Source organism: Trichoderma asperellum, chromosome 3, assembly GCF_020647865.1.
Source record: "Trichoderma asperellum chromosome 3, complete sequence".
Taxonomy (NCBI): Eukaryota; Fungi; Ascomycota; class Sordariomycetes; order Hypocreales; family Hypocreaceae; genus Trichoderma; species Trichoderma asperellum.
This window is the reverse complement of record NC_089417.1, coordinates 4,880,999-4,895,525: the sequence shown is the minus strand read 5'-3', so window position 1 is coordinate 4,895,525 and position 14,527 is coordinate 4,880,999. Positions and strand designations below refer to the sequence as shown.

The 14,527-nt window shown below is 50.3% G+C and overlaps 6 protein-coding genes across 6 annotated transcripts; 4 read left to right on the top strand and 2 right to left on the bottom strand.

Moving 5' to 3' along the window:
- Nucleotides 1-402: 402 nt before the first annotated feature.
- On the top strand, nt 403-885 carry TrAFT101_006221 (uncharacterized protein; the record flags this gene model as incomplete). The annotated part of the gene is made up of 1 exon (XM_066127686.1): nt 403-885. The coding sequence occupies one exon, from the start codon at nt 403-405 to the stop codon at nt 883-885; it is 483 nt and encodes a 160-aa protein (XP_065983799.1).
- Nucleotides 886-1,478: 593 nt separating this feature from the next.
- On the top strand, nt 1,479-3,134 carry TrAFT101_006220 (uncharacterized protein; the record flags this gene model as incomplete). The annotated part of the gene is made up of 3 exons (XM_024900161.2): nt 1,479-2,383; nt 2,452-2,804; nt 2,863-3,134. 3 exons carry the CDS (start codon nt 1,479-1,481, stop codon nt 3,132-3,134), a joined length of 1,530 nt encoding a protein of 509 aa, XP_024760750.2.
- Nucleotides 3,135-4,415: 1,281 nt separating this feature from the next.
- On the top strand, nt 4,416-6,437 carry TrAFT101_006219 (uncharacterized protein). The gene is made up of 3 exons (XM_024905676.2): nt 4,416-4,932; nt 5,003-5,281; nt 5,353-6,437. The coding sequence occupies exons 1-3, from the start codon at nt 4,771-4,773 to the stop codon at nt 6,019-6,021; spliced, it is 1,110 nt and encodes a 369-aa protein (XP_024760749.1). The 5' UTR covers nt 4,416-4,770; the 3' UTR covers nt 6,022-6,437.
- A 2,941-nt stretch (nt 6,438-9,378) lies between these two features.
- On the bottom strand, nt 9,379-10,700 carry TrAFT101_006218 (uncharacterized protein; the record flags this gene model as incomplete). The annotated part of the gene is made up of 7 exons (XM_024905673.2): nt 9,379-9,774; nt 9,835-9,975; nt 10,042-10,157; nt 10,217-10,275; nt 10,353-10,375; nt 10,509-10,579; nt 10,661-10,700. 7 exons carry the CDS (start codon nt 10,698-10,700, stop codon nt 9,379-9,381), a joined length of 846 nt encoding a protein of 281 aa, XP_024760747.1.
- A 926-nt stretch (nt 10,701-11,626) lies between these two features.
- On the top strand, nt 11,627-13,385 carry TrAFT101_006217 (uncharacterized protein). Its single transcript, XM_024900300.2, has 5 exons — nt 11,627-11,646; nt 11,722-12,054; nt 12,133-12,343; nt 12,405-12,555; nt 12,612-13,385. The coding sequence occupies exons 2-5, from the start codon at nt 11,973-11,975 to the stop codon at nt 13,116-13,118; spliced, it is 951 nt and encodes a 316-aa protein (XP_024760746.1). The 5' UTR covers nt 11,627-11,646; nt 11,722-11,972; the 3' UTR covers nt 13,119-13,385.
- On the bottom strand, nt 13,301-14,358 carry ALTA12 (ribosomal protein P1). Its single transcript, XM_024908233.2, has 4 exons — nt 14,202-14,358; nt 13,974-14,048; nt 13,732-13,870; nt 13,301-13,658 (listed from the first exon to the last, which is right to left on the bottom strand). The coding sequence occupies exons 1-4, from the start codon at nt 14,268-14,270 to the stop codon at nt 13,612-13,614; spliced, it is 330 nt and encodes a 109-aa protein (XP_024760745.1). The 5' UTR covers nt 14,271-14,358; the 3' UTR covers nt 13,301-13,611.
- Nucleotides 14,359-14,527: the final 169 nt, after the last annotated feature.

The window sequence follows — 14,527 nt, the reverse complement described above, 5'->3', positions numbered from 1 at the left end:
CTTAAACCACCACTAGAATTGCCAAATCTGGCCATCTCCAGCCCGCTGAGGCCCCGGCTTCGCGGATTGCGCGATGCGCTTGAGCAATGGCGTGTGCAGCAACTTCTCAGTCTATCTCAGGCTTGGACCTTGCTAAGCTCTTCCTCTAAACCTCCACCGACAAACATCACGCGTCTATTGAGGGCTAGAAGAGCCCAGTTCGCTATCTGCGCGGTGGATTGTCGGTCATAAACTCCAGCCTAGGACATGGTCCTATCAATCAACCTGGTAGCCTTGTTCAAACCATGGAAGGGAAACCATGCGACCAACTCGCCATTTACGACCTTGCTTTTTTTTTTTTCGTGTCAGTATCCCTCGGCTGGCCCCAAGTGAACCAATGGTAACAATGATATACCAATCAATATGTACCTACACGCTCTCTTACGACACCGTGGCGACAAACGGGAAAAACCTCCATCTCAGGCACTAGCCACCACTATTTGTCCGTGCGAGCAGCTGAGATCAGATCTGTTGGCCCGCTCCAGCAGACAAAAAGGCACAGGCAATGGAGAGTTTCAGCTAGAACAAGCCACAGAGACGCCAGACCCGCCACCTCGTCCAATCAGGCGCCCCCCGTCTCTCGTCCCCTGCCAAGTGCCTTCTGAGCACGCAACCAGAGCTATCCTCTCACAACTGGCCAACTGGAATGCGACTTGGCCAAGTCCGGCTGCGAAAAATCGTTCTTCTCCCTTGCCTTGCACTTTTCCTGTTTCCAATCCCGCGCAGCACAAAAGCGGATCGGGCGGCAAAATTATGCGACTCGCAGCGGAGCGTTTTCTTTCGGGGGGTGGTCCAAGCCAAGACCGCAAGACTCAACCGCTCCGCGAGATTCGGGCTAAAAAATGATGCGACTCCACAGGATTCGTCGTGATGCGGGTTGGAGGCTGTCCCAGCCTGGGGCCCGCTAGATCGAAATAACGTCATCGTTCGGTGAGCAGCAGTTCGAGCGCTGCCTGGGCGGGATCAAGGCATGGGGGCCGCGCTCTCTTCGCTTCTGGGGGCTCCAGACATGGCCGCCACGGTTGACGTGCTCGCGAAATCCCTGCTCTGGCCTGCCGCTAAGAGGTGCAAACCTTGCCTACGAGCCCGTCTTATTGGACCAGAAGCGGCAGCAAGAGCGTGCTACTGCGTGCGAGGGATCGCCGTTTTTACATATTGTCGGGCCCTCGCTGCACCGACGCTCCATCTCCCTCTCCTCCTCTCTGTCGTCTTCGTCCTCCTCCTCGCCGCCATCATAGAATCTCCATTCCAGCTTCATATCTTGTCCCGTATACCTGTGGCATAGTAGAGTCTGGCTTGATGTTCCTGTTTCATTCCTTGGATTATCCGTCGAGATTTTAATACAGATTGACCTTGCCAGTATATACATACATAGCACATCTGTTCACTTCCTTCTTTTCTTCTCTTCTCCCCCTTTCCATTGTTCTCGTGTCGCAGTCATGTCTGAAAAGTTCAAGACAGAGTCTGATGACCTCGAGGCCACCGTGTCTCACTCCAGCGGCTTCTCGCGCTTTGCCTCTCTCTTTGGCGGCGCTGGGGTCTGGGTCGGTCCTCGCATAGCGCCGCTGCCGGCATATCTCAAGAACGACGTCTCCGAAGGCGAAGAGTCGAGCGAAGCAATTCTCAACCGACAGCTCGCCTCAGAAGATGGCACCTCGATCCAGTACCGAACCTGCTCGTGGCAAAAGACTGCCGCGCTGCTCTTCAGCGAGTACATCTGTCTGGCCATTATGAGTTTCCCCTGGTCGTACAGCGTCTTGGGCCTTGTCCCCGGTCTGATCTTGACCGTGTTCGTGGCCGCCGTTGTGCTCTATACAAGTCTCATCCTGTGGGAGTTTTGTCTGCGACATCCAGAGGTGCGCGACGTGTGCGACATTGGCCAGATGCTCTTCTGGGGCAAGGAATGGGCATGGTGGGGGACCGCCATCATGTTTGTCTTGAATAATACCTTTATCCAGGGCCTGCACGTTCTGGTCGGCGCAAAGTACCTCAACACCATGACGGAGAGCGACCATGTCGGTGGGTGCCGCACCGTGGTATTCAGCGTCGTCGTCACCGTCATCTGCTTGATCGCTTCGCTGCCTCGTACGTTCAGCATGATGTCCAAACTTGGCACGGCGTCTGCCTTCTTTACCTTCATCTCCGTGCTGCTGGCCACCATCTTTGCGGGCATCCAGAAGGAGCCTGCGGGCTACACTGCGGCCCTGGGATCGCCAATTGTCACGGCCATCCCAGTCAAGGGAACCTCATTCGTCAACGCAATGGGTGCCTTCCTTAACATTAGCTATACGTTTATCGGCCAGATTACGCTCCCGAGCTTCATTGCCGAGATGCGAGATCCCAAGTGAGCAATTCTTTGACCTATTTATATTCTTCTTTTTCACAGATGTATACTAATCAAGTCACTTGCAGGGAATTCCCCAAGTCGCTCTGGGCCTGCACCATTGCCGAAATTATCGTCTTCTCCGTTGTTGGCGCAGTCATCTACGCATATACTGGCAACCAATATGTTACGGCTCCCGCTTTTGGATCCCTGGAGACTGTTTACAAAAAGGCTTCCTTCTCCTTCATGATTCCGACACTGATTTTCCTTGGATGTCTGTATGCTTCGGTCACGGCTCGTTTTGTCTTCTTCCGCATGTTTCGCAACTCGGTGCACATGAATAGCCACACTTTTGTGGGATGGGCCAGCTGGTTCGGCATCCTGCTCGTTACCTGGATCTTTGCCTTCATCATCTCCCAAGTCATTCCCTTTTTTAATTCTCGTGAGTTGTTCATGACTGCTATTCATCAATATCATATACTAACAAAGTGCCCTCATAGTCTTGGCTGTCATGTCATCCCTTTTCGACAGCTGGTTCGGCTTCATCTTCTGGGGCGTTGCCTACCTGCGTATGCGAAGCGTAGACGAAAAGGCCGGTCGAAAACGGAACCCCATCACCGCCGCCTTTTCAACGGCCATGAACATCTTCATCATCCTCATGGGGCTGTTCTTCCTCTCTGCAGGCACGTACGCCAGCGTTCAGAGCATTATCGATGCGTACGACTCTGGGTCAGTAGGCGGCGTATTTTCTTGCGCGAGCAACGGGCTATGAAGTTATGAAGTATACGAGAGAGAGAAGAAGAAGAAGAAGAAATTGATACCACAACGAGAAGAGAGAGAAAGGGACAAGGTATATAAGCCAAAGTTTGGGCTAACGAGACGGCATTGCGAAGCGTATAAACATAATGTCCTTATACATATTGCATTTTTTCTAGAGGAAGGACGGACAGCGGCCAAAGGGGTGCACCACTATAGATGAGCCGCGTACTGGGGTACAAAGGCCGAAGAGTCGAAATATTCACTACGTCTCTCGCGAAATTGTTTTTCGGAGAGAACGATGCAAAAGCCTGCAGAAATGCATGGCAGTTTTCTTTTTTCTTTTCTCTTTTTTTCTCCCTCATCTCACACGATGTCCTGCATCGTGCGAGAGCTAACGATTTAATTTGTAGATGATGTTGACGCAAGTATTGGTAGGTAAGGTATGTTATTAGCATCGATCGTAGCGTAAGAGTTTGTAGAGGCCACTCAATCGTATTCGTAGCTATAACTGTAAATTTGTGACGAATGTATGATGTTGATGATGCATGACTTTCGGGGTATTAAACTTTGATCAACAGGAACACGAGAAAGTAGATCCATATTTGGCCACAATAAGATCCTCCTATCCTCGTATGGAGATAATATGTAGGGGCTCTGTACTCTATATACCTGTATAACACCTACCTTCCTAAAAATAGAGAAATTCTAAAACAATATACACTCGCTGCATGCAACTTCAGCAGCCGGCCAGCAACATATCCAACTGAAGTCCATCTCTCAATAGTAATAATCGTTCAGCTCCCGGGTAATGGTGTTACATACCCCCGAGATGCTATTTGCAGAGTAGTACTATTAGTCTAGTGCATGCGCCAAAGTGGGCTGAAACTTGGCTCCATGTTTTATACCTAGGTAGGTAGTATCGTGAACTTGACAATTTATACTGCAGCTGCCCAGTCTTGCATAATATCCCATCCACCTTAGTAATCCATCTGCTCTATCACATCATTCCCTTTGTACCGTTTTTATCTCTATTTCTATTTTTATGCTCATTGTGCTGCTTGTCTACCTATCACCCTTTATTACATACTGTCAACTCCTCCAAATCAGACCACCCACCAGCTCTCGGCTCCGAAGCGTGTCCACCGTCGCCACCTGCTCGATCCAGCGCTCTGATTGGCGCCTCAGCCCCCCGGTACTTCCTCTCTCGGCTAGACAAGCTTTTTTTACAGCGCAGCTACGGAGAGCGCCACCCCGCAATTATAGGTGGTTCAGTGCGTGGCTGTACCTGCAAACCGCGCGCTGTACCTGTCCCTCTGGCTTCCATTTTTTTTTTCTTTGGGCCACAAACTACCTAGGTAACTGCCCGCCATAACCAATGCTTGCGTATGTATGTACGGAGTAGCAGACACCGCCTTTGCTTTTAGCATTACGAAACAGCCCACTTGGCAGATCAAACACGCCAGAGCTGCGACCAGCTGTTTCTAACCTCGCACCTCGACTCTCAACTTGCATCTTGGCAGTGGTGACACAGTCGCTGACGTTGGAGTTGCTATTGCTATTGCCATTGTCACTGCCAGCTCTTCTCTGCTCTGCGCTGCTCTGATAGTGGCCATTCATTCTCCCGTTACTCAACACCAAGCTTGCCCCCAATGGCACGGTCTGCGGCCTCGACGGCCACCAAGGAGGCCACTCCTCCGGCCAATGCTTCGTCTGCGCCTCAACAAGAACAAGACAAGCTCGACTTCCTCTGGACCTACACCGAAGAACCGCACCGCACGAGGCGTCTCGCCATCATCAAGGCCCATCCCGAGGTAACCCCGCCACGTCTCCCCCCCGTCTCTCCTATATTCTGTTCAAACATGCTGACATGATTTGGTCCAGGTCCTTAAGCTATGCGGCCCCGAACCCATGACTAAATATGTTGTTGCCGGCGTTGTTGGTCTGCAAGTTGTGCTCGCCTATCTCCTGCAGTCAACGCCCTTCTGGTCCCTGAAATTCTGGGCCATCGCATACATCTTTGGCGCCACTGCGAACCAGAACCTCTTTCTGGCGATCCACGAGATCTCCCACAATCTTGCTTTCAAGAGTCCTCTGGCCAATCGCTTGATCGCCATGTTTGCCAACCTGCCCATTGGCATTCCTTACAGTGCTTCTTTCAGAGTATGTCAAACTTGCCTATCCCCACAAGCGATTGGGAAACTGTATGCTAACTGGTCTGGTCTCCTTTATAGCCATACCATCTCACTCACCACAAGTCCCTCGGTGTGGATGGCCTGGACACTGATCTGCCCACCGCTCTGGAGGCCATTGTGCTCAACTCCATCCTCGGCAAGGCATTCTTTTGCACCTTCCAAATCTTCTTTTATGCCATCCGCCCCATGACGGTGTATCGCGTGGACTTGACCAAGATCCACTTCCTAAACATTCTTGTTCAGCTCTCCTTTGACGTCGTCCTGGTTCGCTTTACTTCTTACAACGCCCTCCTCTACCTGCTGCTCTCCTCCTTCCTGGCTGGCAGCTTGCATCCCTTGGCTGGCCATTTTATCGCTGAGCATTACGTATATGAGACCATTACCCCCACTCAGCGCAATCCTGACAACAAAATCCCTCTTCCGGAGACCTTCTCGTACTATGGTCCTCTCAACTTCCTTGCCTACAATGTTGGATATCACAACGAGCACCACGACTTCCCCGCTATCCCTTGGACACGGCTTCATTCCCTGTATGAAATTGCCAAAGAGTTTTATGAGCCTCTGCCTCACCACCAGAGCTGGACTTATGCCATCTGGCGATTCATCTGGGACGACAACGTTGGTATGAGCTGCCGTGTCAAGCGAAAGGAGGGTGGCCGTTTGGTCGGCGGTGGCACCAAGTGGAAGGAGTCTGAAGTCGAGGCCTAAAGATCTAGTAAAAATGATCAAGGTGTTTCATGTCCCTTTTGTACAGTCGTCTTGGTGAGCTCAGTGCTCGGCTCGGGAAGGCTAGAATCTTGTAATAAGCGTTTTTGGAGATATATAAAAGTGCTCCGTCTCCTTACCCTTTGGCGTTTTAAGGAGCATGGGTAGAATCCAATACGAGGGATCAGCTGAGACGGATTAACACATCTAGATGCATCTAGAAGAGGGCTATAGATTCTAGACTGGCTATGAGAAATGAAGTTTATTGCTATTTGACGAGTTCAAACGTGTAATTCATATGGCGGCTTATTGACTTGCCATAAGCCAGGGATATCGGGCAATGATTTTACAACATACATTAGTTGAGTTATTAATATATTCAACCTAAGAAAATCTATGAAAGGAACACGGTTATACGCAATCTCCCTAGAAATAAGCAATGGGTGAGCATGGTGCGCCTCAGCGGATCTCAGCCACCCGTCTCATCTTCCTCATTTTCCTTGCCTTCTTCTCTCAGTTGATGGTGACCCAAGCACCCGTGGTTCCCTGTTAGATAAAGTGTCCATCATGTAATCTGCAGCTGAAGCCCCCGTATAAAGTCCAGCAACGGCCATCCCGCATACGAGAGGGATTGCGACCAGTGGCGCCAAGGGAGAAGCAAGCATACCCAAACCTACCACGGCAATATCCCCCGTGACGGCCCCAGCAGCGAAACCTCCAAAGGCCGATGAGAATTCTGTCACTCCCCCCACGACTTTTGCCGCACCCCGATTAAGGAGTTTCTCTTGAAAGTTATTCCCTACAGCTTGTAGAGCCAAGGTTCTCTGCTGCCGAGGAAGGACAAGTGACACGAGGGGGTTTGCCTCCATCATGTTTTGGTCCTACCAGTCTCAAAGGAAGAATTTCATCCGGAAAATGAAGAGGATCCGTAATTGCTATATTGTACCAGGACGGAATCAAAAATATGAAAAGTAGGGTTTTTTGCTGGGACCCTTGCCCTGCTCCTTCATGCCCTGCCGAATCGCCTTCATCGCAATACACAAACCGGTCTAGACAATCCGACCCGCCCATAAACGTCGACGGCAGCGGCTTGTCCTTGACTTTTGCGTAAAACGCCGAATGCCACGAAGTGTCGGGATGCCAAACAAAGAAAGCAGTCATTCTCATACTGACATCTCCCGGCCTCCATATCGACAAAGTTATACACCACTTCAGCGAATCCGCCTTTGCCCGCGCCGCCAGACGTGGTGCGCCAGAGCTCCTCGCGAATACTCTCCAGGTTGCGATTCACCTGCTTAATCTCCAAAAAAAAAAAAAAAAAAAAAAAAAAAAAAAGCATCTGCTCCATGAATGGCCGCGATGAAGCCCTACGCTTATGCACAGCGATTTTTTGGCCATGAGGCGCACTCCCGTGCACTTCCGGAACGAGCTCCTTCGCAGCTGTCTTGATGGAGTCGGCGGCTGAGGAGATGGACTTGCCTGAGGAAGACACGGCTGCGTTGATGCTGTTGGCGTTGTGCTGTACGGTGTATCTGCGGCTTTAGAGATGGACTTGCTCGAAGACGAGACTGATGCGTTGATTCCCTTGACATTTTGCTGTATGGGTATCTGCGCAATTGACCTGAGCGTTGGCCATCTTTTTCATAACGATTCAGCCATTTGCCTGACACTACTGGCGATGGCATGATTGCGCTCTTTGCCACTATCGAAAAGTTTGCGAGTGTCGTTGAGTAGGTCTGGGAGCTGCTTGTTGATAGTATTGAGCGTCGCGGCCTGAAATCTCGCCGCCTCGCCCTCTTCGTAGTTCTTGTACACTGCCGTCCCGGTTTCGCCTATCTCAGCTACCTTGTGGACGACGTCTGCAGTAACAGTGAAGGGGGGTAGTTCATTTTTTTTCTCGGGGAGACTGGAGACAGAGTCCGGGATGACTGTTACAGATGGCATCCACTCTGCTGGAAGGGTCGCCGATGACTTTTTTTTTTTCTTTCTTGTTACTGAATGAATGAATATATATGCCTTTAGTCAAGATGAGTGAGAAGAGTACAATAGGAGAATAATAGAGATTAAGATGAACGAAGTGGCAGAGCAAAAGGAGGGGGGGTTCTAACTCGCGGACGCAACAGGAGATACAAAGGGGAGATTATATCTTCAGTATCTGGCACACCTAGCTTGAGGCCGCCAGCTCCAGAGACTGCTATAGGCATACCACAAGGCTCCTCAGCGAAAACTCACTTCATTTCCCATCTATTTAGGCCCCATTGGATCATCGCGCTGAAATTTTGAAACAAGGCGCTGCTGTAGACCACTCGCCGCTATTGTAGGCGGCCTGTGTGGGCGGCCTGGTGGCTGCATGGCCGTCGTTTTATGCAGCCATGAAGAAGGAAATGCATAGAGGAGCGTCTGGCCTTTATACTTATTTATATCGGGAAGATGATCCTTCAGAATAGCCCAACACACTGTTTCTTATAGTTGGTGTGGGCGCATCGGCTCTCCCGCGCCGTGCTGTTCTGCCTGCTTCATCAGTGGTAAGAATGCGACCTGAAGCATTCATAATAACCATTGACAACCTACGCGCCCTGAAAACTGAGCTTGTATGTTCTCCAAAGATCTGGTAGATGTTCTATTCAACACAGCTGATGCCGCGGATATGATGGTTTCTTCCTGGTGGGTGGGTTTGGCAGGACGGCTTGGCCACTGCTGCTGGCGACTCTGGCAATAATTCTCTTTGTTAAAACTGCTTAATCAATAAGACTTTAAAAGAACAAGAAGGGAAGAAGAAGGAGCAAAGGCACGCCTATCAGATACTAGAAACTATTGCCAAAAAAACAAAACAAAAAAAAACAGACAAAAAAGAGTTAAAGTACAGAGAACTCGCACCACAATGCTCAACTTCACTCAAAACAGCTTCGAGAAGTCAAGTGCGAGTGATGCTAGCCCTGCTTCCATAGCCCCCGTATTCTTCGCCCAAGAATATACGGACAATATGCCATGAATTCCAATACTGCGCAATTCCCATCCATAGCTCTCGCACAGCTTTTTCCCTTATCAACTTTCTTCATACAAGCAAAAAAACAAAAGCCCCCATCCCCTAAGGTGAATGCGCCGCCATCATCCCAAATTCCACTAGGTGGAATGGTGATTCTTATGCGCCCAAAAGAAGCCCTGTCTCTCGTCATTGAGACTGAATATTGCCGCGGAAAATAATTTTCAAAATCAGGCATCCTGTGTTGGGCGACAATGCTTCTCCTAATGCAGCAGGTATAACCCCTATAATTGATTCTCCTCCCATGTCTCTCGCCTATATTAGTTTAGGAAAAAACACAAAGTTGCGTGTTGCTCATCATCAAGAGAGACCTAAATCTAGAAAAATAGGTAGGCAAGAAGGAAGCTGACGAGACACAAGATGGCTGCAATCTGAACGGGTACACCCTCGACGCCTTGCTTGGCTTGTTGAGCAACTGCACCGGCAGCGCCCTTCTCACTGCTTGAGCTGCCCTTGACATTACGCTGTCTCAGGCCGCCATCTTTGTAGTTTGCCAATTCAGCCTCAAGCTTGGCGATCTTGGCCTTGAGTTCGTCGGTGCCTGACTGGACTGTACCAGCAACGGCAGAAGCAGTCTTGGACGCTGCTGACTTTGCGGTTTGCGGCCTAGAATCGTCGTCTTCCTTTTCGTCGACATACGGAGGTGGCGCGGGGGTTGAGGCGTCGCCGCTTGGAGATGAATAAGCTCGAGTAGGTTCGGGAGTATCGTAAGACTGGTGGGCTGCTGTTAGCTGCATCGGAAAAATTTAGCCGGGGTTGACGTCTATACGCACTCCATTCACCGCTGCTTGCTTGATGGGTGTCGCATTGGCGGGGTGAGCTGCACTGGGGCCATTGTCGGGGCTTTCACCAGCAGCAAGCCAGTTGACTCGGATCTTTCGCTCAAATATGCTGGCCTTGTCTGTGGTCTCGAGCTATGGGCGTAATACCGTCAGTTCATGCACCTATATATAGACAATGCCATGCAGGTGGTGGCTTACCACTGAAGCAATAGTAGCGAATTCCTTGTCTGCAGTGATGGGAGCGGATTGGACGAGAAACTTGTCTCGGCACTTGGCATCCAGCGGAGGATCAGCCTTCATGGCCTGCAGGAGGACTATGCCATTGTCAGCCACATAATGAAACCTGCTGCTCGTTTGTCGTATTTCAACGTACCAGTGACATCAAAGTCTTGCCCAGGCTCGATACGGCCCGCATTTGGTCGAACACAATATCTGTAATAGGGGGGAAATTGTTAAATCTTGCTTCCAACGGAGCCAATATAGAATCGCAATAGGAGGATCAATCGTACTGCTTAGGAGCCGTAGTTTTGACCTAGAGATATGTTTGTTAACAGGGATTATGATGAAACAGGAGGTATCCACAAGCAGACGCAGGTCCAGGCAGACAGCTGAAGGGAACAAAAAAAAAAAAAAGCTAAAGGTGGCATATTTGCGTAGCTGCATACCTTGAAGGCCAAAGGAGATGAACTTGGGTTTCTGATCTTCAAGATCTGCGAGACCTCGACGGTGAAGGGCCCTGTGCATAGCCAATCCGTCAACGATTATTCTGACTCGGAAACATCCTTATGGACACGAGAGAAGGCGCAGACAAACATACGCCTAAATGACAGCTCAAGGGGCTCGATTTCGACAGACATGGCGGATTAGGAGGCGGATAACAAGCTGCTTCTGAGCAGGAGGAGGCTGTAGGGAGTTTCTGAAAAGAAGATCGAAGGCAGACGAGCCACAAGTCGTGAGTGGAAGATGTCGTCGTGTTTAGATCGATGGCGCTGGTGACGGCGGGGAAACGCGGCGGAATTAGAATTTAAGTTGGAACAGAAAAAGGGAGACTCGAAGAAGAAGAAAGAAGAGAAAAAGAGCCTCGTGTGGGAAAAAAAGGATGATGCGAACAACAGCGGCGGGGAGAAATAAAAGTGTGTGCTTGTTGGGCGACGGGCACGCGGGCAGCTATTGTCTGATTACAAAGAAGAGATCCGGAGACGTTTCTGGCGACGTGATTGATGGCATGTCGCTTTGGCTTCGGGCCCCTGTATCGAGATTGGCTGGCGAGGCTGAGCTGGCCTGAATGAAGATTGCGGGCATGACTAAGCCGGGTCTCAGGGACCTTTGGCCCGTGCAGGGGGCAGACACGGAGACGGACAATGCTGTGTATGCCTTTTGTATGGTTTTGTATACACTGGTCTCTACAATGTCTCTCTAAAGAGTAGAAAAATAGCAAAAGCCATGATGATTTGAACTAGTTGGCATTTTAGTTAGCTGTCCATGTATGCAAGTAGCAGCGTGTGATGCTCTCCACGTGTGGCATTCCGAGAAAAGCTAAGGAGCTCTAGATGTTGACTGCTGCTGGGTGTACCTGTATTGGTTGCTTGATGGCCATCACATGATAAACTGTCAGTCCTCCATGTCAATCAGTCAAGGTGCAATTGCACTTGCTGCATTTTGCCTTGTGACAATCTCTTGTTTATTAACTTTGGCGTAGCATCTAGATAGCTCAATAGCTTGAAACCTGGAGTTTGATGTATGCAACCTGCTCTGTAAGTGGCGTTGACGCCATCTTACGTAGCTGTTGGTACCTAAATGCCTGCAAGTTACACCACATTAGGTACAAAGCGCAGCCAGCTTGGATCCACGGCTTACCAAATTCAATGCTGTTCATAGGCACACCAAGCCTCTATCTTGTCTGTCGTCTTACTCTTCCAATCTTCATTCCTACCTTTTGAAGCCTGCTACAACAGCTGCACTGCACTCTCCCATCCTCAACGCTGCCCCCACTCGACGTCCCAATCTGAGAGCTGCTGCCATTCTCCCTACCCCACACCTGCTCAATCGCCTTCACACCTATTTCATCATCCACGGCCACGCCCCCATCTTCACCATCTCCAATCTCTCCAAATCCGAGAATCGCAAACATGGCTTCCGATCTAGATACCCTGATTGACATGGGCTTTGAGCGAGCTCGGGCTGAGCTCGCCGTCAAAAAGTCTGGAGGATGTGAGTGGCTTCGTGTTTCCAGCATCTCCGGCGACTCATCTCATCTCACACACTTCTTTACTTACAAGTTCATAACAGTGCAGGGTGCCTTGCAGTGGCTAGAGGATAACCAGGATAAATCGCTGGAGGAAATCCAAGCCGCAGCCCCCGATGATGACGAAGAGGAGGATGAGACCAAGGCAAAGATTGCCGAGCTGGAATCTGGCCAGTCTGCTAAATCACTTATCTGTAACGAGTGCGGGAAACGATTCAGGAACCACGATTTGGCCAGCTACCATGCTACCAAGACGTATGAACTCTCATCTCTTGCTTTTCTCAGCTCCAGGTGGTTTGTATTGACATTGAAATAGTGAGCATACAGACTTCTCCGAGTCTACTGAGGAGATTGCACCCCTGACCGAAGACGAGAAGAAGGCAAAACTTGAAGAGCTGAGAGAACGGCTTGTGGCAAAGAAGGCCGCTCAGGCAGAGAAGGATAAAGAAGATGCAAAGCGCAATGAGGTAAACCATCTATTTCCCCATCTTCATCATTGTGTCTCACGCTAACACGTGCGTAGAAAATCCGACAAAAATCTACAAAGGAAACCCAGGAGGCAAAGGAAGAACTTGCACGAAAAGAGCAAATCAAAGAAGCCATGCAGAAACGCAAGGAGAAGATTGAGGAAGCCGAGGCAAAGAAGCGAATCAAGGCCAAGATTGAAGAGGACAAGGCTGAACGTCGCCGCAAAGCTGAAGAGGCTAAAGCTGCTCGTGAGGGCAGAGCTCCCGAGGCGGTATCCTCCTCATCTTCCGCTGCGCCAGCCGCCGCTGCAGCCCCTCGACCAAAGGCAGACCACACAGAGGCGAAGCTGAAGCTGCAGACTGACTCGGGCAACATTATGAAGACGCTACCCGCCGAGACGACGCTGTTTGAGCTTGCGCAGCAGTTACAGAGCGAGACTGGAAAGCCGGTGACGACATTTACGACTACGTTCCCCAGAAAGACATTCCAGGGCGATTTGGACATGTCCAAGACGCTAAAGGAGGCCGGACTTGTCCCTTCATCTGTGCTTATTGTAAAATAGACCGCTTGGTATGCCGTAGAGCATGGAACTGCCGGCATGGAGGGAATACGAGGAGGCAATTAAGCCTAGGTTGGCTGCAAGAACGCCCTAATTGTTTTTCTGGAACAGAGGGTTGCACATTCGAGAGCTTTTACCACTAGATGAACGTAGCGTCCACCATTACGAGTAGTATCAATCTCAATGCTCCTTTCCGCCCCCCATTACTTCACGGTCACCGGGAATAAATTCCAAGAGTTGATCAAAAAAATTTCTTTTATTCTTCCCGAGTCATTTAATTGACCATTTGTCCCTTCCATGCGTGAACTCCGTCGTGTGAGAGCATTAATCATATTATCCTTATGAAAAAAGCTACTCTGCCCAGGACGCGGGATATAGGCGCCCACTCCATCCTGAATGCATCCATCGATGTGTATAAAGACTCCGAAGTGCCCTGCAGTTGAAGTACAAAGAAGCAATAGAGAAAACAGTCGCCGCAACAGATGATGTTGGCTGTTTAGTCGAAGAGACCGAAACCCATGTCCTCGTCGGACTCCTCCTTCTCTGCACAAAAGTATTAGCATATAAATCCCCTGGGTTGCCAGAAACGGGGAGCCGTAGAATGGCCAGTACGCACCCTCAACCTTCTCCTCCTCGGGAGCGGCCTCAGCGGCAGCACCGCCAGCAGCAGCGGCAGCGCCACCAGCAGCGGCAGCAGCACCGCCACCAGAGCCGACGTTGACCAGGAGGTCCTTGATGTCCTTGCCCTCCAGAGCCTGTATAGCGGGGGGAACCATAACTCGTCAGCGTCCATAATTCAATTTCTCATTCGGCGTTTTTTTTTTTCGTCGAGTCTAGGTGTTTTTTTGAAATTCGTACCTTGGCGAAGATTGAGGTCCAGATGGGCTCAACCTCGACCTTAGCGGCGGAGATCAGGGTCTGGAGCTTGTCGGCCTAGAGAGTTGCGAAAGAAGAATCGATTAGCACACAAAAGAGATTTCCCATGGTGTTTCATGTCGCCTCTTTGCTCGCGGGGCACAGAATTTTTCGACATTTCCGCGCCGCAGACGACGGCAAAAAAAGGCGACGGGATATGGAAACACTCACGGTGATCTCAACGCCATCGTCGGCGAGGATCAGGGCCGCGTAGGAAGAAGCGAGCTCGGCGGTAGACATTGTGTGAGATTTGTCTGTGCGGATATGGGAAGATGTCAAGTCTGCACGAGAAGAGAGTAGTGGTTTGGACAAATCAATTATCACCACAAAAGGCTGTAGAGGGACCACAAAAAATTACCCTGGTCGAAATTTCGGCGGATGGAGGGCTTGAAGACCTAAAGCGCTGGGGTCAATGGTTTTTCCGCGTGCCGTCCAGGTGCCGCAAGCGGGGTTCGGCGCTGATTGGCTGGAAGCGGCTGGAGCCGCCGACGGCCAAT